The 27,012-nt window shown below is 43.6% G+C and overlaps 1 protein-coding gene across 1 annotated transcript in view; it reads right to left on the bottom strand.

Annotated features, from left to right (window-relative positions):
• elp4 (elongator acetyltransferase complex subunit 4) overlaps nt 1-27,012 on the bottom strand; it is a 56,298-nt gene that overhangs the window by 14,927 nt on the left and 14,359 nt on the right. Inside the window, exons 7-9 of the mRNA XM_069661922.1 lie at nt 24,935-25,123; nt 19,842-19,950; nt 17,594-17,700 (exon numbers count right to left, since the gene is read on the bottom strand). Of these exons, the coding sequence (XP_069518023.1) occupies nt 17,594-17,700; nt 19,842-19,950; nt 24,935-25,123 (405 nt within the window). The remainder of the gene's footprint in view (nt 1-17,593; nt 17,701-19,841; nt 19,951-24,934; nt 25,124-27,012) is intronic.

Genomic DNA, 27,012 nt, shown 5'->3' with positions numbered 1-27,012 from the left:
ATCAATCAAGGATCAACTTGGCACACAGAGACAAAAGAGATGATTCACTTCCTCCTCTGACACCTGGAAAGTCAGGTGATGGGTGGAACTGTTAGTCACTGAGGGGGGTGCGTGCATCAGGACCTAATACCTGATAGGCTGCTCTCCAGTCACCTGGATGTACAAGCGGTCGACCGGTTCACCTGACCAGAGGCAGATTCCTGCTAACCAGAAACAACGGCTGGGAACGTGTCAGCCTTCCACGCCGTTGATTCGATGCAATAAACAGACGCTGATGGATTGAGTGGAAGTGAAAGGATCAGGTTTATTAAGATTCCTTACTGATGGAGGGCTAATTGAGGGAGGGCGCTTCACATAGGCCTGGTGCCACAGGTGGGTGGAGTAGTCACTGACAAGCTGTGGCAGCATAGTCAGGATTCCTGGTGCACAGCTCAACACTCAGCTGGAACCAGACGGCATGGGAATCCCAGGCTCTGTCACATGCAACACAACAGTCAACGCCTGTGAAGACCGACTGGCCTTTTACTAGCCGCTGTGTCTCTCACACAGGTTCAGCTAGTGTGACCTGCGGCTGCGCCTAAAAATAGAAGGGTCCTTTCGCCCTCTCTGTTCCCTGCCTGACGCGGCCTGGAGGTTCCTCCTGGGAGCTGCAGTGTTTTTAATTTCCTGCACCCCACAACACCTACGCATGCTGTTGTCAAACCCTGCAGCACCCTTCACACACTGATAAACTGTGAACACATCACGTTGTCTTATGCTTTTTGTTTTTATTTGATTATAGTCTGTAGCCGCACTTGCATACAAAAACAAATTTCAATACATCAGCTCAAACGCTGTCACAGAAAGTGTGTGAAAAGCGGTAGATAGGCCCCGGCAACTCCAGCGTCAGAGCCTCCTTCGTGGAAAGGTTGCGTGACCTGTGAGATTTCACACGCTACCTGTGCCTGAGAGGAATGTACAGGAAGTATGCAGGATCCTCAAGCACACACCCAGATACACTTGTCAATCTGCACAATCCACAAACATACAAAGGAGAAATTGTGCTTCTTTTGTTTTTATTCATCAAAACATGACATTAGTGCAAGATCTGGCACGCGAACCACTTCTGTCTTTAACACAACAAATCAAAATGATTTCACCACGTATGATGAACTCCTGTTTTATTTATAGATATAAACTTCTAATCCCCTCTGGATGTTTGTAGCTTTTACACAGTCTATGCATCCTTGCTGCAGATTTAGGCCTGTGATACTCATTACTTACCATGGTGCACATACAGTGGATATTTACACTAAGGTACTTTCATATGTTACCAATGTAGAGGACGGGTAGAGCAATGCAACACCATACATTTATGTCAAGTGTTCGTACATAGTGGCTAATTGTTTTTTCATGAATGGTCTTATCTACTGTTTGCAGTTGCAGAGACAAATATTAAACAGGCTGTCACTGTGATACCTTTGCTTAGCTCACTGGTACCTGAAGTAGCAGGCCTGGACCAAGCTAGCCATTGAGGTCTGCACACCTGGTAAATCATATAAGATTATAGGCAATGAGAGCTCAGTCTGATCAGTCAAACCATAGGCCATACGTTATTTGCAACACGTGACTTTACATCACTTTTACAAAACATTTAAGTTCCTCACTGGTGGTCTAGCATGACTGAAAGGATTAATTCATAATTCTTTGCTCTCTTCCATTTTCACCTGCAAAACACTGCTTACTTCTGTATGAGCATGTCAGGTGTGAAATCTCTCGTTATTGTTCTCGGTTCAGGGGCATGACCTGTTGAGACACGTATTGGTAAAACTTGCTGTGCGAAAAAAGGATTAGTTCCCTGAAGTCATAAGTGTTTAAACTGTCTGGATAAGCATATCTTAATTCTTCTCCCAAATAAAGGGGACAATAATCAGAAAGTTTATGTGAAAAATACGGACACAAAAAGTTGACTACTTAATTTAAAGGTAAGACCGAGTTGGATTACATACTACATAATCATTTTAGCACCATTCTATTGTGTTGTAAAAGCATGTCATCAGGCCAACCCCAGTCAAGAGAACTTAATAAGAATAAAACATAACGCAGGCTATCTGGAGGCAAACACTATCATAACATTTACGAGGGAAGAATGTTCCACATCATAATGTAACCGAACACAAACGATGGTACGGTCTCAGAATTAGCAGGACAAAAACGATGCCGTTATATGGGCCATACATTGGCAAACACGCTTACTCCATCAGCCAAACCCCTAAATTAACACCTTTTTGGTGAGAAAGCTCAATTTGGAACACGTCACACCAACACCACAGCTGTTATTCAAGGGTAAAATTAATTACTTCAGATACATGTGCTTCCTCTCAAAGTGGCAGACTTATTTGCATTGAGGAACATTCAGCAGAAGTAATCGATGCACACACAAAATACGGCCACCCAATGACCCCGGCCCCGTCTCAAAGTCCCTCCCCGTCCCCAAAGCCCTGACGGCTCAGCCATGCATGGAGGAACAAACACAGGTAGCGAGAGCAAATCAGACCGCAACAAAACACAGAAACATGAATGGGAAGCATTACAATGACGGGCTGGATGCAGGACAATGGGCCCGACATTAAACAAACGGCAAATCCCAGGATGGGCTGCGGGAGTATGATACAGATTACAGGCACCTCGTCCCTGCTTGGGGAACAGGGGAAAAGGAGAAAAAAGGACACAATATTGCAATCTGACAGCTGACGTCTTCATATAAATGTATGAATTTACATTCCAATTAGAGGAAATTTACATCTTAATCACAGAGAGCAGTGTGTCGGTCCCTCGGTTAGTGTGTTGCTACGGTAATGAGGTGGGATGCTGCTGTGCTCTCTCATCCAGACAGTGATCTGTCAGCAGACGACACCTCCCTGTTATGAGGAAGCTGTACCCTTAAATGCAACCGCCACCACAATCCAGTAATATCCGCTGAAATCTGTCTTAAATACCAACAAGGTGTGGGCTGCCACCCGACAATAATACGCCAAATACAGAGTTTGAAAAACATCAAACATTCCTTAAATACAGTGCACTGAACCAGGAGTGTCTTTAACTGTCACTCATGTGACAAGCTTTCAGTATTCTATGGCATCCCATTTCTAATTTCCATACTAATAATGGGTATATTACCTTTAATGGGCTGACTTTGTTTTATGGCATTTCAAATGGATGGTGAAGCCGTCTGTGGAATTACTCAAACATATCATGTCATCAGATCGCATGCTGCTCCGGTGCTAACAGAGGCAAAGTGAATGAGTGAGATGGAAGGATTATGAATGTATCATCAATATCCTTCTGGTCATTATGTACATCAAAGCTCACCCTCAAGGAGAGCACGCTATGAGTCGGTAAAAAGGGCATGTGTGTTCTTGCAGACAAGTACGGATAATTGAGAGGAAACAGATAAAGTGTGCTTAAGGAGGACTTTTTGGCCGAGTTTATAAAGTCTATTTGAGGAGGCTTGTTGCGGTTTAGTTCAATTAGCAGACAAGAGCTGCTGGTTTGAGGTTTTGGAAGTGAAAGCACACTCGGCAAGCCCAAGGCCCGGAGACGGCGCTTTTATGAGCTCCCAGCAGAAAAAGAATATAAGTCACAATGCCACGCTGGTATCAATTTTTATGAGCCTAAAAAAAAGGTCAATTCAATGAAAACTTGAGCATTAAAACTTTGCCGAAACAACTTCCATCCAGTAAAATCATTTACTTGTAGAGCAGCGCTGATTGCTGACAATGCAATCAGGAGGAGCAGATTAGCTCGCAGCACATAGGAGGGCTCGTAATAAATCAGTTTAACACAGTCTTTTTGCCATCTTCACGCTTGACTTTAATACAGGGATGTGTGAACAAAAAATTGGAGGTAAATGAGGCATGGCTTCTTTATCACCCACCTCGTAGCCAATCAGGCCTCCACCGTCAGAGACACTGCTCTAATGGTTGATATCTATGGAAGCAGCCTATTACTGGATACTGCCTGTAATTAAGACAAGTCAGATTACACCCGGCCAGTGCCTCCTCTCTGATATGTAGGCTGCCATTAAGGCCAGAAGTGGTGATGCACTTGTGTGCGCCGCATTGAGAAATATATGGAGGGCTCATGTGGTTTTAAAAAAAAAGAGAGTCAGAAAAATGTTGCGTGTCCCGAGTATGTGCAGGATGCATCCCTTAATATCACATGGGGTGATATGTGGGGCGTGGCCGGGTATCCACTTTAGCCTGCAGGGTGTTTGGAGAGGATGCCGGGAAGCTGCACACACACACACCCTTTGGCACTTATCTCACATATTCTAACGTCGCAGATTGATTCCCACAGCAGTGCTGCTGTGTCTGCGCACTTCTGTCCGACCATCCAAATGAGATTGCTTATCTTTTCTTTTTTTTCTGTATGGTTGGGGCAAATGAGGTTCGGCAATTGAGTTTAGCTTGAATGTTCACCGTGATTACAACATCCTAAAACAGGCACCAGCTTATAAAACGCCAAGCTGACTCTGTGTCTGGTAGCAAATGAGGTGAAAGGGTGAATGCGAAGGCTGCTAAGTTGGGATAAGGGCTTTGCATGTAGAGGGAGCAACTCTCTTAAAAAGCTTACTATGATTAAAAAAAGAAGAGTCGGAGCGAGGGAGACAAAAGAAAGAGTGAGACAGCGCGAAAGAGGGAGAGCAAGTGCGTTTGAGACAGGAAAGCACTTCTTTCTGTACGCAGAGTGACCTTGCTAACGCTCTGTATACTCTAATATTCACCACTACACATGCTTTTGTGCGATATTCCTCGCCCATCTAAGCACGCAAACCCTCCTCTCAACACACACACGCTGCTCATTATACAATTTCACTAGCTGGTTATCCCGGCCTCGCACAAGCATTAACAGTCTTGCAGAGATTCAAAGGCACACACAAACACCAAGAAGTGCGTTGCAAGAAATTCACTGTACTGATTTAATTATAATTTTGTGCATTACATCCTCCGTCTCCTTAGAAGACTTCTGTTGATGCAGAAAGCTCAAACGCTGGCTGCTGAGTGTTTTTACGGATGCGCATCAAAGGAGGTTGTTAACTTTCATGTCCTGCGAGATTCAGCCGGAGAGCGACATTCAGCGGGATCTTTCTTCTTGTCGAGGTAAGCAGGTAATTTCTGATTCGAGCAAATGAACTCGCTCAATAAGTACAAACTTTGATATCTGAAACAGAGATGTAAAATATTCCTGACAAAGCTTCAAGTGAACAAACAAAACTGCATTTCTTCAAACTTTTTGAACAATTAAAATAAAGTAATGAAACAGCTCTCAGGAGACTTGCGTTTTAAAAGTGCAAATGCATGTAGGGATGCTCTAAACGCATGCTAAACACGGGCGACCAAGTACACACACATATGCATGCACACGTGCACATTCAAAGTGTGTGATGAAGCAAGCATACATGACGTCCCCATACAAACAGTCTGTGTAAGTGAGCGTACAACATCAGGCCATCAGATCACTTCCTTCTCCAAACATGAAGCCTTTAATAGACGTGAAACTCCAGGGCCTGGATCTTTTCACACCACTGAGTCGTAGCTCGTACGGAAGAACAGGATGACAGAGCAAAAAAATGTAAACAATGACAGAGGATCTATACAGGGCAAATATAATCATGATGAGAGGATCAAGCAGAATGTTACCAGAGTTGACGTAATTCATACAAATCTTTGTAGACTTGACAGAAAATAAAGTTGGAGAGGAAGAAAAAAAAAAAAAAGATTCATAAGAATCCTCAGACTAACATATGGAGTAACCTTTGTGGCCTTCCGGGACTTGGGGGGGTGGCGGCGGGGTTACGCGGGGGGGTCTAACGCTCCGAGGACCGTAGGCACGCTAGGGAGAGGTGAGCTGTCACCCCCCATTACGATCACTACTTGAGCTCAGAAAGGGGGAGGGGTAGGAGGAGGAGAGCAGGCAAAAAAAGAAAAAGAAATACTGGTTCCTCGCTAACCGCCATCTAGAGCCGTCCCCGGGCCTCAGAACCCTCAGTCTACAACTGCCTCCTGGGAAACACTTGCACGCAAGTCCGCCTCATCCCTTGCTAGCGGTGGAGCATAATGTGTGTGAAGGGGGAGTGAAGGGAGGGGTTTCTGTGGGTGTAGTTGGGCTGTGTAAGCAGAATGTATGGATTTTGCGTAACAAAAGGACAACCGTGCATGTTTTCTTACTAACTTCAGAGTCAGGGGATAAACTGATACGCAGTTTGGTAGACGAATAAAAGGAAGTGATGCAGAGAGAAAGAGAGCATCTCAAAGTCAAGATGAGGGCAGAGAAAAGGCGAAGGGTATTTCAGGACTCAATATGATGCGACTCCCAGAAGAACTGCTTTTGATAATCTATAACAAACAGATTTTGTGCACTTTAAAAAGGACTGAAAAGTCAAGGATGGTGGTGAAACTGCATAAAAATAATACTGGCCTGTCAGCCTGAGCGAGACACAGATACATGACATGCTTTAGCTAATTACGTGACACAAAACATGGTGCAAAACTCTATGCCAGTGGATAAGAAGCTTGCCTCAGATTTGACCTTTTGCTGCCTTTTGTGCGAGTCTGGGTGAGCACTGCTTAGGCGCATTCTGTTCCCCAGATCCCACTCCTAACACCCCTGTCACTCATCATCACTCATCATTGTTAGGGACAAAAGGAAAGTTTGGTTAAGCCACACACTGGAGTATTCTCCCACATGCTGCCTCCCCCACCTTCACACATTAACGTATGTGTGTTAGGTAGCACACGCACACACAGACTGAGAAACGCACAAAGAGAAAAGTTCTATTTTTGCTGCATAAAGACACGACCACTGACTCACGCACCCCGATTTACTGACGGGGTCGCAAACCTTCCGATAAGGCGCCATCACCTTGCCCTCTAACTTGCCTTTTGAAGTGCTGGCTTGTCCTTCCAGTGGCCCTCTGACTGATCTGCTGAGTGTAATTAAAGTCTATTCAGGGCTCTATATGTGTCCTAACTATCCTCCATCATCTGGCCGGGGCCCTTTCAATAGCCACCTGTGAACTCTGAAGGACGGGGGACACTTGCCCTCGTAAAATTCATGAGCCCCGCTACATTCAGCGGCTGGCCAACTTCTCTCAATGGCCGACACCACTTTAAACAACTCTGTGTTGACTGTTGGGTGAATCCTTTTTAAATACGACCATATTCACAGTAGCAGGGGTTAAGTAGCTCCCATGATTAGCTGAAACAAATGCCTTTATGGTGTGCCTGGAGATAAAGAGAAAGAAAAGAGGATCAAGACACCCAATTTGTTTTTGTCAAGCAAGCACTCATTGAGGGATTGTTGACAGAGAAAGCATTTAGAAAAAAGGGTCCGAATGATCAGGCATCTCTAAGCCGACTTTTTTTGTGATGCAAACAGATTAATCATGTAAGCACACATATTCTGTTGTGTGGAGGCTATCAAAATATACTCCTCTCCTCCCTCACAGTGCAAGTGTTGCTGATGAAAACTTTGTTAGCTGAATAAATTGCTTTCTCATTGGTCTGAATGTTGAAGCCATGGAATTAGCAATGTTACAGATTTGTGAATAATGAGCAGTGTCCTAAGGTGGCAGACACATTCAGTGTACCCAAACATTGAAGATAATCTGGTCATATCTGTATAAAAAATGTCTATTCAACTCTATCTACAAAACATGCAATAAAAATGCAAACATTTGTTGTCGACCAAACTCCTGTAATGTTACAGAATTTGGAAGTAAGACTATATCAGTGTAGGCAGAAGCCCTATTGCAAGCAGCAAAACATACACAAACACTGAGCAGACACATAGAAAAAAACATCCACACACTCCTCATCCTGACCCCCCAGGACACCGAGCAGTGAGAGTGTGGGAAAGTTATTTTTAGGAGCAAGCAGAGAGCCTTCCTGAGTTTGATGCTCCTGCTCCGGATCAACATTCCACCTTTGAACCACTCCGACCACGGAGCTGTTTGTGCCCATGACGGCAATTTTAACTTTCTCTGTGGACCAACAGCAGGAGGGGACTGTTTTGTTTTGGCTTCTTTAGTTTGGCTAAACTATTAAGCCACCATTTATTTGTGTCTTGATTGTTTTTAAATGAAAAGAGATCGTATAGAGCGCTGAATATCTGGATGATTGTGCGCTGAATGTTTGGATTTTTAAAATACTAACAGATAACTGTTTAAATACATGCACGGCTGCAAATGCAGATGTTTAGTTCTGTAAAGTATCATTTGCAGTTCTGGGAAAAGGTGTTGAATCTGTGCAGTCAAATTATTGGTTAAGAGATGCCTCGCAACTCTACATTCTTAATATCTTCCTGGATCATTTTGTAATTTTAAACAATGTAAAGTCTCTGCTGAATGTTTGTTTTTTGGAGGCTAAACAATGCGTTGCCTGAAAGAAGCAAACAAACTGTGCTATTTCCCAATGGTTGAGATTAATGACTTTTCACTTTGCTCTTGAAGAGATGAGCTATTTCACATAAAAATAAATGTGACAAGGTTTGGAAAAATCTGGAATATTTTTATAACTTCTACTAAAAATAATGAAGTAGAAAATGAGGTTTAGATTGATGAACTGAGTGTTACTAGGACTGCAGTGTTGTTGTTTACATGTAGGTGTTTATTGCAATCTTACATAATGTACCTGCCTCGGCTATTTATGCTTGTTGTCTCTTTTAAAAGACAAAAAGATACTTTTTTGAATGCCCTCTACACTAAAGCTGCTATATGGAACTTTTACATAATGTTGATTTCGGCGGCCCCTGTGGACAGAAGTGGTTCTCCTGTTGACGTAAACATCTACATCTGGCTTGCATGCGTATATATTTTGGAGACGAGTTAAAGAAAGGCACTACTTTTTTTTTCAATACTAATTTTCTATTTTAAACAAAGCTGTTAGCAGGATGTGAACACTGACGAAAATTATATACTTGTGGCTATGTGAGATTAACAACTGGAATATTACAAAAGTGAAACTTTGGCGAAGCAACAGTTAAGCTAACAGCGAGATTTAGCTTGGTATCAAAGCCAACATGAATGTTGCATCATAAACCAGTTTTACAGTAACATCCAACATGGCCTCCATGGACTTGCTTATTATCCCATTGCTGAACCTGTCCTGTGTTTTTTTGTGTAGAACTTGTTAAAGATAAATCTTCTTCTGATTTAATTTTAATGAATTAACCTATTCCTTTCTGAGATCTTGCTGAGGAGACAAACAAAAGTTCTTTGGTCTGCATGCTGTATTTTGTTTCATCAGAATTCAACCTGATGACAGGCGTCTATACAAATAGGAGTTTTAAGACTTTTACAAGAGTGAACGGACCTAAGGCAAAATTAGACACAGTTATCTAAAGCCTTGCAGATAACAATAAAACAAGGCAGAAGACAAGGATACAGTGAAGACCCAGTTTATAAGCACCAGGGGGCCTGTGGTTCCCTAGTCACTACCATTATGCTAATGGTGAGCCCTCTCCGAACACTTACACGTACCCTATAGTACCACAAGACCCCATGGATGCAGGGTGGATGCAAGTTACAGCCTCTTTCCTTTTCTCACTTTAATGGGAGCTGAAGACAACTAGGGCTACTTTAATCAGGTCTGAGTCCAATGTGGCCCGTCTAGTCTGATGGGGGCTGAGTGGTGCATGGACCATGTTAAGGGTTCACTGCTCACTGATGAAACAGCTTCACTTCCAGGGCGAGTTCAGGCGGACCACTCTCTTACTCAGTGTGGCAGGAGGAGCACATATGCCCTGTTTTGTTTGCCTTTAATGCTGCCCGTTTGCAAGAAATGTTTCGGCATTGTGTTGATATTATATAGAGGGCAACACGTTTGGCAAAGTCCCAGATATTCTCTTACTGAGCTTTGACCCAACTACAGCAACTACTTTTTCTCCCTAGGCGTTTGACGAAAACAAAACTCATGGGGGATTATCGTAGCCAGGGTCCTTAATGATTTCTGAATCTTGACCTTGACAGGCAAAGCCCATTCTTGACGCCTAAATCTCAGATAAAATCACCACTGTGAGGTCCACATGAAACTCAGTGGTTTCTTTATGAGATTTTGAATTAATAAAGTGGCTTCTGTTTTGTTTTTAATTATTGGATTGAAGAATAACCAGTAATTAAGAAGTCCTTGCTAACCTGAATCACATGAAGGCCTCATCATGCAGGAACCACAACAAACAAACCCCAAAAACATGCACACATCTGCACCCCCCAACACACCCGAGACTCAGCACGGAGACCTTACAAGCTGGGCCCTTCAAACACACATGCACATTTGCAGAATAGATAAAATCCCCATTAAATAATTGATGCAAATCTGATGTATGTTGTGAATATTGTTCTGCTGAGGGGTCCGATCGCGTGCCACCGGCTGGCCTGCACCGAGCTCCCTCTCTCTTTCTCATACACGCACAAACCATAAGCACACCTCATTCCAAAATGCGACGCGGGCTCGTGTGCGCCGAGGGAGGAAGTATAAATTATTCAATTGGAATATTATTGCAAAGGTCCAGTCCCATCTGATTGTGATTCCCAAGGCAGGGGTAGGAATCACAGGCAGATGTATGGAGAACCTCAGGACTTTTTGCAAGCTACTAATAGGTTCAGGACATCTAGTAAGCCTATTGTTTGTATTTAGTTTACTGTCAGCCTGTTCATCGTCATTGTTATCAGCTAATGGAAGTAAATATTAAATGACCCAGTTCAGTTCTTTCTCCATACAAGTACTTTTTAACATTGGCTCTTCTCTGATCTTTAGTACCAAGCATTATTTGAGACATGGGGAAGCAGATATACGACCAGGCATGCAATACAAAACACATATAAACAAATATACAAACAAGCCCTGAGGACTGGCTCTCTGTCTAATTCATTCTGCTTTCCACAATTCTTTCTTTCCCTCCCTTTTTATTTCTCTCTCAATAAGACGCTTTGGTGCCTCTGAGGAAAAGCCCTCATTTTAATTAGACCTGACCTGAGAATCACTTAACTGCTCCTCTCGGCTCACGTCTCCCCCCTCCTCTCCGAGCTTTTGCTCTGTTCCTCACATAGGTCCATTAACACCCTTCCCTCGGCACCCACAGGCTTCAACAGGGGGCAGACACTGGCGATGTCTTAAAGACGTTTTGAGGACATGCCAAGAAACATTAACCTACTCTACACACCTCCCTCGGACTCTTTCAGTTCGGCTTCCCTTTTCTCCTTAAGTCGTCATCTCCTCAGCACCATTATCATCATCAGCCCCTTTATCTGCCCCCTCTTTGCTTCCCCTCCATTCAGCTTTAAAATGCACTCGGCGGGTTTATGCCAAGTTCATGCCTTGTAGGATGGAAGGTCATTGGACATCTCAGGATGTTTGTGTGATGGCAGAGTTAGCAGAGTGAGGATTTTTTTTTTTTTCTCTAGGTACCACTGGGATGATGAGATAATCCAGAAAGTTCAGTTTGAGTTAAACAATGATGATGTTTAAGGCCTTTCAGACTCCAAAACTCAGCATGGCAGTTTGTTATACTCTGGTAGGACTGCAGGAATATGGCCAAAATTATAATCCCGATTACTTTGATCAATATCGACATGACAATTATTTATTAATTTTAACTTTTTTTAATTTACTTTCACATTAAAATAAACAAAACAAAGCAACACTTTCAGTTCCCTTTTGTGCTGCTTTCCATCAAACTAAGACCTAACTGGATTCTTTACCTGAATTTGGTGCCTCTTCTAGAAGCAAATTGCATTGGTTACTTCAGTCTGTCTTTGGGAGTTGGTTGGATAGGGTGTCGTGCTGTACAGTGTTGTGGATGTCTGACTTGACGCTGAACAAGGACAGGGAAGAGCGACCTTATTCCTCTTGGCCTTCATACACTCATCATGCAGCACTTCGTGCTGTTTTTTCAGCTGGTTGAACAAGTTAGTTGTGCCTAAACCCAAAATACCTCCAAACAACTGATGAGTAGTCTAATCAGACCGTTGTTTCAGTTTGACGAGTGACTTGTTCTCTTCCTGTTTTAGTGCAACATCAAGCAGCGTTCAAAACGCGACTGAGCGTTGGTAGCCTACATGACACGTTTGTACAAACAACACTTCAAAGACGTAGCAGATGTTGAGATCGTAACTACGACAACCACAGATGCACCTGGCTGAAAGTTACCAGTTAACATGGTTACTTGTTGAACCGGAACACCGGTCTCTGTTGTTTACTCTTCCACTCTAAACTGCCACTGCAAGGTAGGCGCTCATGACACGACATACCAGCTCCCCAGAAAGTGAAGCTAAAACCTCTCCATCACCCCCTTGGGGGAGTGGCTCTTAGTTTAGGAGGCGCTTGAATTGATATGCAGCAGAGTTTTCTACAGGTGGAGGACAAATTTTAAACATCAATATCACCGTCAACAAATGTATTAATTGTGGGAAGCCAACAACTTACTCTCTCCAATGAGGACTTTAAAGTGACACAAAAACCAAAACCATTAATAAAAAACTGAAAGTTCTCAAGACTACAGAGGTTCCTTAAAGCAAACACACATGTGCAGACTACACAGCCATCCAAGTGACAGCGCTCATCAGTGCAACAGACACCTCCAAACAACCCCTCTAAGAGGAGACTAATTTGACACAAATCCCCGTCTTATACTGTATTTGACCTGCTGACCTGCCTCTGGCACCCCGGTACCCCACAGGCACATTGCCTGTCAGTTTAAAGGGTCAAACAAAGGTAAGCAGAATGTAATTGCGTACCATCTGCATTCTTTAGAGCCTCAACCTCAAAGAAACTTGCACTGTGAAACTAGTGACAGAAGCCTGTGTCGGCTTAATGTGAGTAAGTGAGAAAATTCTCACACACGTTGCGTGTTACGTATTTGCATGCGGGAGTTTCTCAATAAGAATGTTTTTGTGCTGCTGCATGGATGTCAATATCTCTGTGTGTGGGAGTGTGCGATGTTTGTGTCGATGAGTATGTGTTAATCTTGTCCAAACACCTAACGCTCCCCTACCTGCTCAGACAGGGCCATGGGTTAATTCTGGCTTCAGGCGTCGTGGCTAATAACTGCTCATCAACCGTAGCTTGAACTCTCGGAGACGTCAACTGTTTCTATGGCAACCTTATCACAGAACCAACAGAACCTTGATGACGGTGCCGAGAGAGGGGCCGGGAATTAATGAACTACAACCTCCAATTAAGAGAATTCAATTATCATAAACAACTGAACTCTGCGTGCCTGCAAACTAATGCTTTTCCGCGTTCCTGAGCTGCTGGTGATAGAAGCGTGAGTCAAACAGCAGTAACGAAATGTATTACCAGCGTGACTCCGTGCACAGTTGGGATGACGTGTCGCTGCCTGACCCAACTGGTGAGGAGTTTGCGCTGTCAATCACCTGTCATTCACTACCACCGCATAACAAATTAATGCAGAAAGATTATACGCATTGCGTGGCAAGATACGCTGGATATAAAACACGGTAAAGAAGCCAAAAGTTGAAATAAGTGCACATACTGTTAGCAATACAACTCAGTAAGAGAATGCTGTATTATGTGGCCCCAGGCAGAGGAGTCCTGTAGCTTGAGTAAATGAGGTGATTAGCAGGGATGGTGTGAGCTGTCACACTTCAGACACTGGGCTTAGAATCCAATCACCATCTCATGTGTCAATCAGCGGCCCACCGAGGCAGCTGACCAACAGGTCAAACGCAGTATACGATGAGCCACGCGGTCAGAGCACGACGGTAGTCCTGCATTCATATTATATTCAGGTATAGTTGTAGATATCAATGCCCCTACAACGAGGGATGTAGAGCCAACATGCACTCACACCTCCATGACATGACATCTAAGGTGGTGTGCACGTTAATGACAGCCAATCACAGAACACAGCACGAGAACATAATACCGTATAACATGACTAATCTGTGTTTTGATTGATTTGATGCATGACTGCTGATATGATACAATGTTCTCTGGGAAATTCCCTGACGCATATAACGTGTCATGACCAAAGATTGTGATTGACGTTTCATATTATGCACTCTCTGATCTCAGCAATCACAGAGTTTGACAGGTCCTATGATGATATCACTGTGATTTTCTTTTAATGGTATGTGTATGAGGGCAATATAAGGGTATGGTTACCACACAACAACAACAAAAAGAACTCAGCTCCTTAAACAAGGAAGGCAGACAAAGCTCAGTCTTTACAACGTGCTGCTGGGATAAATGACAGTTACTAGGCCTCGGCCCCCTGGCCTGTCCAATACAGGGGCCTAATTAAAAGACCACTGAGGATAACCACCTTGACTTTTATGGACCTTATAAATCTATACTGGAGTGGCCTACTCAGGGGGTCAGAGAAAGGAGGGGCAGCGGGCAAATGCAGACAGGAGAAAGGGTTAGAAGGATGGTGGAGGCTGGCAGAAAATGAGAAAGGGTTGACCGTAGGATGCAGAGAGGGTTTGTGGGGGAGTGGGGGCATTCCTCTCCTCCCCCTCACCTCCCACGTAAGACAATAGGACTCACTAAGAGCCAGGGACCAGAGGGTGTGATAAGGTAATGATAATGTAATGAGGACCAATCATGAGCCTGAGCTAAGAGGAGGGCCCCATAATTTGTCTCTGGAGTGGTAGTTCAGTGACAGATTGATTGCTCTGAGTGAGAGTCATGATGTGACACATGCAAAATGGATGCGTCTGTGACAGGAAGAGAAAGAGAGAGAGGATGAGGAATCATACATCAAAATGTATGAAGAAATGGGAAGGCCATTAAGTGCCGGCTGTGTGTATGCCATTCACTCTTTGCAGGCTCAAAATGGTCAGGCTAACCAGGAGATTTAAGCTATGATGCAAAAAGAAAGTTGTAATAACCATAATAGATGAATCATATTTTGTTTATGTTGCCATCAAACATTACTCCCTTGTGTATCAGAAGAAGCGGCAAAGACCCTTTGCATAGCACCCACCTGCTGGCTTCAGATATGGTTTTGGTGTTACTGAGTAACTTGCTGAAACTATTTATGGATTCATGCATGACATACATTGATACTCGGTTGTTCCTCTATTTATAACAGTTCTACAATTTAAGTCAAATGGTAGGATAGAACTGTTATTGAAAGGTGTTTTTAACAGTGTTTGGCTCAAGGGGCTGCTGTGTGGGTATAGCGCCATGCTTGTGATGTCAAGTGCCCAGAATGAGGGTAAACAACAATACGCATGCCCAAAGCCTTTGGCATTGAAAGTGGATGGCACAAATTTCATGCCAAGTGGGGATGATTGCTTGTTGCCTCACTGCTATTTGATTGGTTATTTGATTGGTTATTTGCCAAGTACTGTTGTTGTAATTTGCTTGTTGCTGGAAGAGGGCTGTACTCTATGAAAAGAAATAACTGCCTTTTGACAAAAGACAACAGATTTAACACCTTGTTGTTTTGGTGTCTTGGGTACTGCTATGGATCAGTGATATTGAGTCAGGGAAAGCAATCCCAGATTAAACACTGAGTGGTTCTCCAAGTAAAAGAGTCTAACTGCAAGCTCGTTGACGATGTTGCATTTTTGCTTCTCAACAATCTGTATTATTGGGAAAAGCAAACATAGCAACTAATATGAGCGGATCATGCAAATTGGGAATTGAGCACCAGCACTGCAAATTTGATTTAAACAAATATGTCTCATTCAATTATAACTGGTATTGAACTGTGATGAAAAAGTGACATGGTGCTACCAGGCCAAGTCAAGTCTGCACGACTGTGTGAACCCTGGGATTTATGATGCATAATGTAAACAATATTGAGGGTGTTTCTAGCAGACCGAAGGCTACGTTGACACTACAAGCCTTAGTGCTCAATTCCAATTTATTTCTCAGATCCAATTTGTTTCTTTGGATGTTACACATTTTTTTAAAAATGTGGCCAATATCAGATCGCAATGTGAACCGGTCACGGTCCTGAACTGACCCACATGCACAAAAGAACAATAACAAAGATTATGTGGAGCATGCGGTCGTACATAAACAAACATGGCTGCCATGGAAGTCAGCGTTTACGGTTTCATGTATAAACTGATGTGCTGTGGAAGCCAGCGAATTCGACAGCAGATGATAACGAGGACAAGGATGAGGAGAAAAAGCCAAAGTTTTAATTGTGGCTTTTTGTGGAGCAATGGCTGCTACATCAGTGCAGAGGTGTGTGTGGACGCAGAGTCGAAGCCGTCTTCCATGTTAATATTTACAGTTAGACTCCCGCCAGTGCAGAATTGTGACACAAATGTCGATCGAGAGTGACGAAAAAGTCGCATGACTTCCGATATGTAAGTTCAGATTCAGGTCGCATTGCAAAACATCAGACCTGTACCTGATTTAGGACCACATATGAAACTGTCCTGGCAGTTTGGGAAAACCAGTCAGAGACGTTCTGGTGCATGGGGGACATATGCAGGGAGCTAACTGGGATGAGGCCACCATCAGCGACGCATACAGGCTTTCAAAACAGCTTAAGGACCCCACCTTCCTACAGCTGTTAATATCCGTCTCTTTGCTCAGGGCAGTGATCGATGTTCTAAACAATGTTCTAGAAAAACAGGTTATTATAGCAACTGGAGTCAGCAGTGGTGTTGTTCAGAAATGTTGATAATGTAAGACGTAAGATGTAAGCAAATATGAAGGTTTTGCATGAAGGAGTGACTATTATTTGTAGAGGGATATGAAGCATTAAGTCAAAATTGCATGACATAACAGTGAATTTTCTGGTCTTGCATGTATCAGTGGTAGTTGTTACCCCTTCTTTTTCCAACCTTAAAACGCCACTGACCCCACCGTCACCCAAACTCTACTACAGGTTAACCTGTACAAAGTACGGTAAATCGGCTGTGTACTGCTCCTTTTCTCAACAGGTCCCGACAGTTACTACCTTGAGTTGAATGAAAAGCAACCTGCCAGAGAATGTAAGCAGCACCTCCTGTACATAGCTGCTTCTTCTTAAAGTGCTGTTGTGGCTTTAAACGTTTATGATAGTTTACACCTGTGTGTTGCAGTTGCTTTAGACATATCATGAAGGTAAAATAATCTATACCCTTTAAGTATATAAATGCAAACTATAACATCCACCATGGTTCATAAACACAGATAGAATGTTTTTTTCTCACTCTGTTGCCCACTGACATTGCACTGGACTAAGTGTGGCAGCAACAGCGTATAATCAATAACTTCACCTTTGATTTTAACACCCGATAACAGACTAAAGAGGAAAAGAAAACAAAGGCTAGCAGAACTTGGCTAACATGACAGACTTCTCATTATCATCAGCACTTAATGTCAGCACCGCTTTGAAGATGATGAACGGTATCAAAGGTAATGGGTTTCTTAATTAATAATTACTTTAAATCTAAATCCAGCTCTTGTTTTAGGTTAATGGTAACATGGCAAGTTACAAAAATACCTTACAGGAATGAAATTGGGGCAACAAAAATATAACCCAAAAATCCGACTGAGAGAGACAGCATTAATAATAAATAAAGAGGCTAAAACCACCGAACACTAGGCTTTGTTTATGCTGAGTAAACTAGACAACATACCTCAATAGTAAACTGCTTTCTCTTGAGCTTGAAGGCCAGGTCCTTGTGGTCAGGGAGTTTACTCGCCAGACAGTTCAGGTGAGGAACTTGGCGGACGTGTAGCAGGCCTGTGAAGGACAGAGAGGGCAGATCAACGATGAATGGGCTGAACAGAGAAGAAAAACTACAGTTAAAGTGCGAGCAAGGTGGTGCATCATGGGGTTTCTTTAACACTTATTTCATAGATGGTTGATTTGTATGTTTAAAAAATATAGAAAACATGTGTCTTTATTTGTTTTATACATAACAGGCAATTTCTATTTCAAAGAGGCTTTTGAAAAAAAGTTAAATAACAAATATTATCCTACGTTTAATACATTTCCAATACATTTTGTGATGACTGACAGGAGCAGATTTTCTCTTCTTAATATAGTAACTGTTTTTAACATTTGTTATTTATTTATTTTAAGTAAACTTAGCTCATACTTAAGTAAATAGAACTAAATGTATTAGGACAGGCATAAATAAACCAGTATTTTTTTAAGACATCTACTTCCTTATTAAGAATCACAACACCACTGGCAGAAATTAGACACAAGAGGATTTGTTGTTGTTGAAAAAATACCAAGGAAAGAACTTGTCACAAGGTATCTGTCAGCGTTTCCATATCTACATTCCCACTCTCGGCTTTTTCTCTACCGGCCAGTGAATGAGCGTACTGTAAAGAGATCTTCCAATTAAAGGACACGTTAAAGCAATGAGCGACAGAAGGCAAACATACAAGCAAGGGAATCTTGCTAAAGACAGAAAGGAGCTGTGGAGTATTTGTTACTCCTTGTTCCTCATTCCTCTCACAATAAAGTTGCATTTCGTAAAAGTGGAAAAGTACGGCAGAAGTGGGCTGGTATGAACGAGCGTGAGAGAGAAAAGGAGAGATCGAGGGAGTAATGGAGAACGGGAGACAGACAGAGAAAGTGGGGGATGGTGGGTTCTCTCCTCTGTGCACTTGGGTGATTTCCCCTTGCCTGATTTGCAGTGACAGGCTTCCCAGCATGCTTTGAGCAGCCCTGAACTGCTGCCGCAAACACGCACGCACGCGCATCCGCACGCACTCTCACACTTGTACCAGATGCGTTTGCACTCATGAACACACATCAAAACAATCATGCACATAAATGTATTTCATAATCCGACCAGAGTTTCTCTGGCTGGTTAAACAGAGGGCAAATATATTCCTGAAGAAGAAATTCAAATAATATTAATTGCAAATTTCCAAACATTCTTAAAATACAGAACTATTTAAAAAAACATGATGCACTTCAACACTCATGTGTGTAATGGGCCTACATGCTACCTGGCTTCACAATGCAGAGGAATGTGATCACGATTGGATGTGTATTCTAAATAAAACATGGTGTTGGATGAAACCAAAATCTGCCATTGAATGTTTTTACTCCTCATCCCTTCATCTGTCACAACCAGGGCTGTCTAACTGGAGGAGGGGAGGAAGGGGGGCAAATGAGAGGAAAAGCACAAGAGTGAGTGGGAGAGTTCGAGAGGCATGGCTAAAAATACCCGACTCGCTTAAAGTGACCTTTATGCGTGAAGAGTGTGATAGATTGATAAAAAACAGAGGGATGCACACAAGAGAAAGAGGGAATGGTAAAGGAAAAGTGATCAGGAGGAGCGGGGGGAGCAGGGACGAACTCTGTTTCCCTCTCCTCCTCCTCTTCCTTCGTTTCCGTCTCTCCGATCGTCCCTTACCGGTGTCCTCTTCCCCTACTGAAAGCCTTGCCCTCCATTTATTAGCAGAGCATGCTGGCCATGGAGACATTGAGCGAGGGATAGAGAGATGGAGGCAGAGGGGAAGAGAGAGTGATGGTGAGAATATCGATTCCCCTGTGTTGGTCTGCTCTGCTCCAGAGCCTCAGGGGTATGGGACTGGGGATGGAGAGGGGGCGAGGCGAGAGGGAGAGAGGAGAGAGGCTCTGCTGGAGGGGGGGAGGCAGGAATGGAGGGGGTGAGGGTGCGAGGGAGAGGGGGTACAGCGTGGCAGCTGAATCCCCCCCGGCCTGTCTACTGAGGAGCACGTCTGATTGAGCAGCAGCACACTAACGCGCACTGACAGCCTGGCCTGCAAGGGGGCTGCCCTGCCTCCATCCACAGCCCAGCCCCAGCCTTAATGCACTGCCTGTGTGTGTGTGTGTGTGTGTGTGTGTGTGTGTGTTGGAAAAGAGACAGAAAGATAAGCGAGTGTGTGTGTTCTTACCATGGTAATCTTTGTAGAGTGGGTTGGTCTCTCTCTCGGAGCCTTTGAATGATTCCAGGGCGATGGCATTGTCACATAGCCTGGTTATGCTGCCCATTAGAGCTCTGTCCTGTAGGACCGAGAGAGGGAGAGAGAGAGAGGGGGAGAGAGAGAGGGAGAGAAACATGAGCAGGTAATTAAAAGCCTCCTGACGGGCCATCAGTGTTGCAATTAATTTAGGTCATCATTTCCTGTGGCCAGGTCATTTGTGCCCCTGGCTTAGGTGAGGGCGATGAGGTATAGAGGGGAAAGGAGCACTGATGTGGGTTACACAGGTGATGTTATGGGGCAGGAAAATAGACACCTTACATTAGACTTAGTGGCAAGGGAAAAGTCAGAGGCTGCACACTGAAATTATTTTACTTCATCAAACACTATTTTATGAAAGGCTCTCAGTTGGTGCACACTCTAAAACCTGCACACAGCAGGGGAGGACAGATAGGAAGTGGGAGACAGCACTTATGCCTTGATGAGGAGAGCTCCCCCTACTGGTTAGGTCAGTGACTTAACAACAGAGAGGAGAAATCAGGAGCAAATACAGTAGATCCAAAGAATGAAGGAGAAACATACAAAAGGTTGGAGGCGGAGGGTGAAGGGAGTGGAGGGGAGGCAGAAGGAGAGAGAGGGGGACACTGGGATGGAGGGAAAGAGGGAGTCCTGCATTATTAATCTTTTTGCCTCCTGAATCATTCACATCCTCCTCTCTGTGTTGGCTGCCACCGCCTAATGCAGTTTTCATGCCTTCATGTCTTTTCCCCACTCTTTCTTCTTCCTTTTCATTTTTGTCCTACTTTTAAAGTATGCATATCCCACCAGTCAAGGCCACCGGCACTTTCAGGGTATCTGAGGTCACGCTAATGCAGCAATTAAAGCCAGTGTAAGAGTTTGGATACGACAAATTATTCAAAACACCGATGGCACGGTATGGCCAAAAGCGTCCGTGCCAGTGAGAGGGTCAGCTGAAACTTTATCTCTGATAGTCTGGCTAGGCCATTACAACTTTCTGTGCTTATTTAAATACAAACATGGGGCTCCTTGCCAAAGACTCAGAAGTTTCAAAGTCAGCTGAATCCAAAGTGTCTACAAAGAGTACAGTAGCAGAGGGGCAGAAAAATGTTGGTAAGACATGCACGAGGAGGTGATAAGGGAAACACTCACTTTATATGTACAGCTTATTAAAAATCTTATTTAAAATGTATAAGGAGCTCAAACACGAGTCACTCGAGTGCCAACAAAGTCCGTGCTGGCTCAATTAGCTCAGATTCCGTCATTGTAAATCCCCTGAACACATCGAGGCCTCAGCTGACATTCACCGAATGAGAGGTCAAAGGAAGAGCCTTTATCTTACCATGCAGTATCTAACTAAAGCTCCTTCATGTTACCAGTTACTACTCAACACATTTTAGCGCAGTTGTTGGCTCAATATCTTTTTATTTTACTGCATGGCTCAGTGCTGTATTTGTATTTGGTTGTTTGAACACTTTGCGAGTACTACCTACCCATGATTCAATACATCACTCTGAGGGAGGCAGGGATGACTTTTCCATCTGTGCTATGTCTTGGGAGTGTATATTCTATATATGAGATGCCTATCACTCCTAAGGCTAGAAATAGGAGCAGGAAAACATGTGATTTCACCTGGGAAAACAAGCACCGTTTCTCCATTTGAAACAATCGAACTGATATCACAGTTGTAGTTACCATGGTGATTATATTGATACATGCTGGTTTAAAACTTGCCCTGTATTATTAACAGTTTTACAACTCAAAATACTAATAGATGACATGAAAACAATACTGTTTGCATTGATAACTGTTGAGCTGATGAGGTCAGCCACGTTTTCTGAAACTTAATCAAACAAATAAAATGCTGTATAATGCATTTATTTCACATTACATATCCCAATTAAAATGTCCCTCATTTTATAAGGAAAAAATGGTTAAAATGTACTTTACAAAGTGGAGGATTTGCTATTTTTTCTTGGAGTGACAGTATGCAACAGTAGATGAAATATATCTACTAATAATATACGTATTGGATGTTAGAAGGTTGCTTTGGCACTGGATTTTTTGGACTTTTTTAACATTAATAGACTAAATTATTTATCGACTGATCCAAAGAATATCAGCTAATAACGTCAAGTACATAATAATAAATAAACAAAAGTACTATTAAATATTGATGGTGCATTTCTGTAGAGGGATGACGGCTTGAAAAACAGTCCTAACCAATCCAGCCTGACCAGTGGAAACCCTGAGTCTAAATATTTGCATAGGTCTGGAAACCACTTAGTCTGAGCAGCAGGTGAGATGTATATGGATGCATTTTAGGGGGAGGGTGTACTTTGCGTTTGTGTGTGTTTACTTATGGGGATGCAGGAGGTATTATGATGGAGGAGGGCCGAGCCAGGACAAGCCTAATTAATGTTTCAGATGGACCGTGGCAGTGGGCTGCTGTGAGGAGGCTTTCAGTGAGTTGCTCAACTTCCCAAGCTGCTCAATAATGGATAGGGAGTCCGGTGCTTTCTCGGACAGCTAGCCCACTTGTGCTAGTCTAGACAGTCTTCCAAAGGCGACATTTAAACACGATAACTAATTATCTAAGCAGAGGCACTGGCAGAGAAGCTTACATATCAATTCTTAAAATACAACAAACACTGCCAAATGAGCAGCCTGCGTGCTTCTGTGACTTCAGCTGATTGTTAGAATCCTTTCTTATGACAACATCAAGTGACATTAAGGTCATTTCATAGATGTCCATCTTTACCGCCTCTCATTACCTCCATGTTGGCTTCGTCACCAAACACCTGACTCAGTCCCAAATTTCCCCCTCTCCTCCTTTTCCCCCGCTCATTCACTTCACTCCCCAGGGTGGAGAAGGGGGAGGGGACAGATTAAGGGTTTGGGGGCCAGGCCAGAGAGGGACATGGGGACCGCTCCCACCACAGCTGACATCTGCTAGTTAGCCACTCTACCTTTTTTGACTACGCCAAGGCCGCTGTGCACCGAGCATATAGGCTTGGAGCCAGAGCATGTTGTGACAACACAGCTGTTCTGAAAGTTGAGCATCGACCTGCAGATTTGCATGAAGGATCACACATAATGCAGCTTTCATGAGCTTGTGATGAAGACTATAAGAGAGTCAAGTGATTAAAATGTAGGTGAGATAAAACGTTTTGGTAGAAAGTCTCAAATGGCTTTTCTGGTCAGTGTGCTTCTATGGTCATCTGTCTGGAGGGAGGGGAGGGGGGGGCTGTGGTTTGCCATATGCCTCAGCAGATGACTCCACCTTCACACTGAGAGGCCAGACTGTACACAGACGCATGCACGCGGACTCATACCCCCCAAACACACACACACACACACACAGCCTGAGACACACACAACTATGAGGAGGGATATTTGTAAGAGAATAAAATGCAAACACACGCACACACTCTCATTGTGTACAGCTTCAAGTAATTAAAAGCCCAAACAAACAAATAGATTTTGAATGAAGTGTGCACTCAACTGGGTCTGTTTGGGGAGTGATGCGTGGAGGAAGAGGCCCCTCTCAGGCCTGAGTCATACCAGGGTGACACTGAACCATGGGGTCAAGAGGAGGCCCCACTACAAAACAGTTCAAACTTTGTCCCCCCTTATTAAACAAGACAAAGCTGGAGTACACGGGCCAAACACCAACACAAGCACAAAAAATCCTAACTGTCCATAACGTGTAAATTAAAGTCAATTCAAGTTCAGCTGAATATTAAGTGGTTTAGGACACAACAGGGAAGCAACAGACCAATAGGTGAAAAATAAAGCAGAACCCCCTGCAGTTATTATTTGTAGACCTTTAATATTAAGGTATTGGGTTAGATAACACATATCTTAGAAATAAGGGTTGGGACAAAATATCGATAGGGCAATATATTGTCATCCTGACTCATGCAATACAATTATCAATAGGCTGGCACTAAAATATGGATATTTTAAAATACAAATATACGGCGCTCTGAACAGATTTCCCTGTGATTTTCATTCAGCGCATCACTCTACTTCATGACTCCTCGCGGTTGAGCTTATGACATGAATGACGGTATAATGGTCGGAAATTAATTAGCCCAAGAAGAAGTTTATCTGATATCGTGATGTATCATTATATGATTGTCTTGCCTGGCTCGGACGGAGATGGGCAGAATTTGTAGGTGAGATGACAAGGAGTCGCAGAAGTTACCGACAGAGCATAGCATCGCGCCAGAAAATGGGGGGGATTAGTGTGTCATCACGGGTTTTGTGTTCCCATCAATGCCAATCGGAGCTGAGGCGATAATTATCCGGGTCTACTGCAGAGTCATTTGACCCGGGTCTAAATGCAGATTGTAGCCTTTCCCATTAAGCAAAAAAGCCGGGTGTTAACAGGTTTTGTGACCAGTGGGAAAGTGGCTAAAGATACAAAATAGGTAATAAGAAAAAACATGTAAAAAACAATACGTATAATACAAAATATTTACAACAGGTGTAATTAAAAACTGACAATTGTGGGAAACACTGTGGGCCACTTATCGTATCGTGAGTTACCCTGCAATTCCCACCCGTACTCAGAAACTAATGACAACCTGTTCTCAACTAACTAAATATAGCATTAAAAGTGGATATACCAGTTACATATAAGGTCAGCAGCAAGTAGACTTGACTGATTCTGCTTAGCAAACCAGCAGCTTTAAAATATCCATTATCTGAGTTCGCGATGGAGACCCTTCACTCTCGACGTTAATTTGGAAAATGTTGGCATTCAATTCCGTTTCCTGTAAAAGGTGGAGTTGTCCTTTGTTTACTGCGTCACATTAAATATGGTGTCAAGCGACTTTCATGGTTGACACTGGTATAACCATCCGGGAACAACTTTGCCTACAAATAAATTTACTGTGTGAGGTGGAACCACAAACCAGATCAAAGGTTAAGGTAGATGTAGGAACGGGTTTCGAGGTCGATACCAAAGAGTGTGGGATGGAAATGATTGGACTTCTCTTGTTCTGTGCCGAGTTGTTCTCATGTGATAAATATAGTCTTACCTGGATCAGATGTGAAGGCACAGTAAGTACTGCGACTGACAGCGATGACCTTAGCAACGCACGCAGTCCATAGAGAAAGGTAGTGAGGGCGTGGGCGCTTTTGGGGTTGTCATGGCAACACAGGTCATCACCCCACAGAGCCGAGCCAAGAGAGTGAAGCCCGATTCGCAGGATGTTGCGTGAGTTTGACTATAAGAAAGAACAAACAAGACAAAGGGGGTGAGGAATACTAAAAATGTGTAAAAAGGCATTTACATTTCTACAGAAGCACACAAACATACTGACGCAGTGATGAAGTTTTATTTAAGCTCCCATCTATAGAATGAACAGATTGCAACTTTTGGGTCATTTTGGAAAGGAGCTGTTTTGGGTAGTATTCCCAAACTGTGGGAGAGAGCGACCGGACAGTCTGCTCACCAGCACAGACGATCGGAACACGGTGCCCAAACGTGACTGGACACAACTGCCCAATCACAGAGGCCATCTGACACACGCACAATGGACCTGTCAGACAGGCTTCCAATATGGCCGCCACCCAGAAACCCCAGCACATTCTTGGCACAACAGTGATGCTCTGCAGCCAAGGGGGCCTGGGTAAGGGTGGAGTGCCTTCCCTTGAAACCCCCCCACCCCAACACAAGAGATCAACAGTAACCCACACTCATGAAGACGGAGAAAAAGTGGGCAAACAGTAGTGGGATATATATCACTGAAACTGAGAGAATGGAGGAGCCTGTCCAAACTGTGAGAGGTTTTTAACCTTTAGTACAATTGCCTTTTATTTGGGGTTTCTTCACGATGGCTCCTGATTGCTGAGGTGAGAGCCAAGAGTGATTAACAAAGCTGTGGCCTAAAATCTGCTCACTTTTTTCTCTTTTTTTCCCCAACCTCTCCTCTCCTTCATCCCTCCCCCTCCATTATCTCAACCTCTCCTCTCCTCTCAATCTCCTCCGCCCCACTCCCCATCGCTTCCTCTCCCAACAGTATGACCTAAGCTGCGTTTGGATCTGAATCAGAATCACAGGCATCTAAGAAAAATAAACCCCATTGTTTCTGGGAGTTTTTAACCGTTGGCTCATAGTTTCCCAAAGGAGGACTCTCAAACTGGACTCTACTTTCATCCTCCTCTACACCACTCAAGATCAATGCTGCACCTCCATAGCATACTAAAGTTTTAGCGCCGTGTGTGTGTGTGCCTTTGTTGTTATTAGATATGCCCTTTCTTTGTTTAACAGTCTTTGCCTACACAGTTCTTGGGGGCCACAGAATTAGAAATCTATTTCTATGTATACAGCCCAGCAGGGGGGGACTTTGGTAACAAGACTGTTGCTGTGGCATCAGGAGGAGAGGCCAAACTTAACTCCTATAGTTTATCCTATAGAAAAGCCAGGGAACAGTGCCAGTAGAGTCCAGCCAAGGACCAGAGGCCAGCCATATAGGCTTCAGCCAGCCTGGGACCACAACCTAATCATCAGCCAGTCTCTGCGGAGACTCACAGTCCTGCTGCTACCCTGTCGCACTCTCTCAAAAGACTCCCAAAAAAATATGCCCAAGGAGATTAATCCTTGTTCTAATCTGTTATTTACACAACAAGGTTCATATGAAATCTGCATGTTGTTAACAGTTCCCGATGAGTGATTAACAAATAAACATATAAAAGGCACACACACTGAGTATCAGCCATACTGGGCATTCTTGTGCCAGAGCCCATGTCGCTCTGTGCCGGTCTGCATTCCTGGACTGTGCCAACAGCATGTCAGGCGGCCACACTGCTTTAATGATGTCAGCAGTTAATCTGGCGTGTGAGTGACAGCGCTTGGGGAGGGAGGGTGGGGGGTACTGGAGGTAAATCCTGTGTGTGAGTGACAGGGGGAGAGGTGGCTCCAGGTGACGAGCAGAGGGGTCACTGAATGTAGGTGAATGAGGCGCAGAAGTGCAAACACACACACACAAACAAACAGACAAATACTGTACACATATAAACATATATATATACAGGCACATCACAGTGTTAACAGGATTACACCTGGCCCTGTGGAAAACAGACAGGGCCAGTGATGTTTCTGGCACTCTGTACA

Source organism: Semicossyphus pulcher, unplaced genomic scaffold (genome assembly GCF_022749685.1).
Source record: "Semicossyphus pulcher isolate SPU_LCO1_2020_fin unplaced genomic scaffold, fSemPul1.0.p SCAF_1, whole genome shotgun sequence".
Lineage (NCBI taxonomy): Eukaryota > Metazoa > Chordata > Actinopteri > Labriformes > Labridae > Semicossyphus > Semicossyphus pulcher.
Note: the sequence above shows the minus strand (reverse complement) of the source record. Positions and strands in the feature narration are given on the sequence as shown.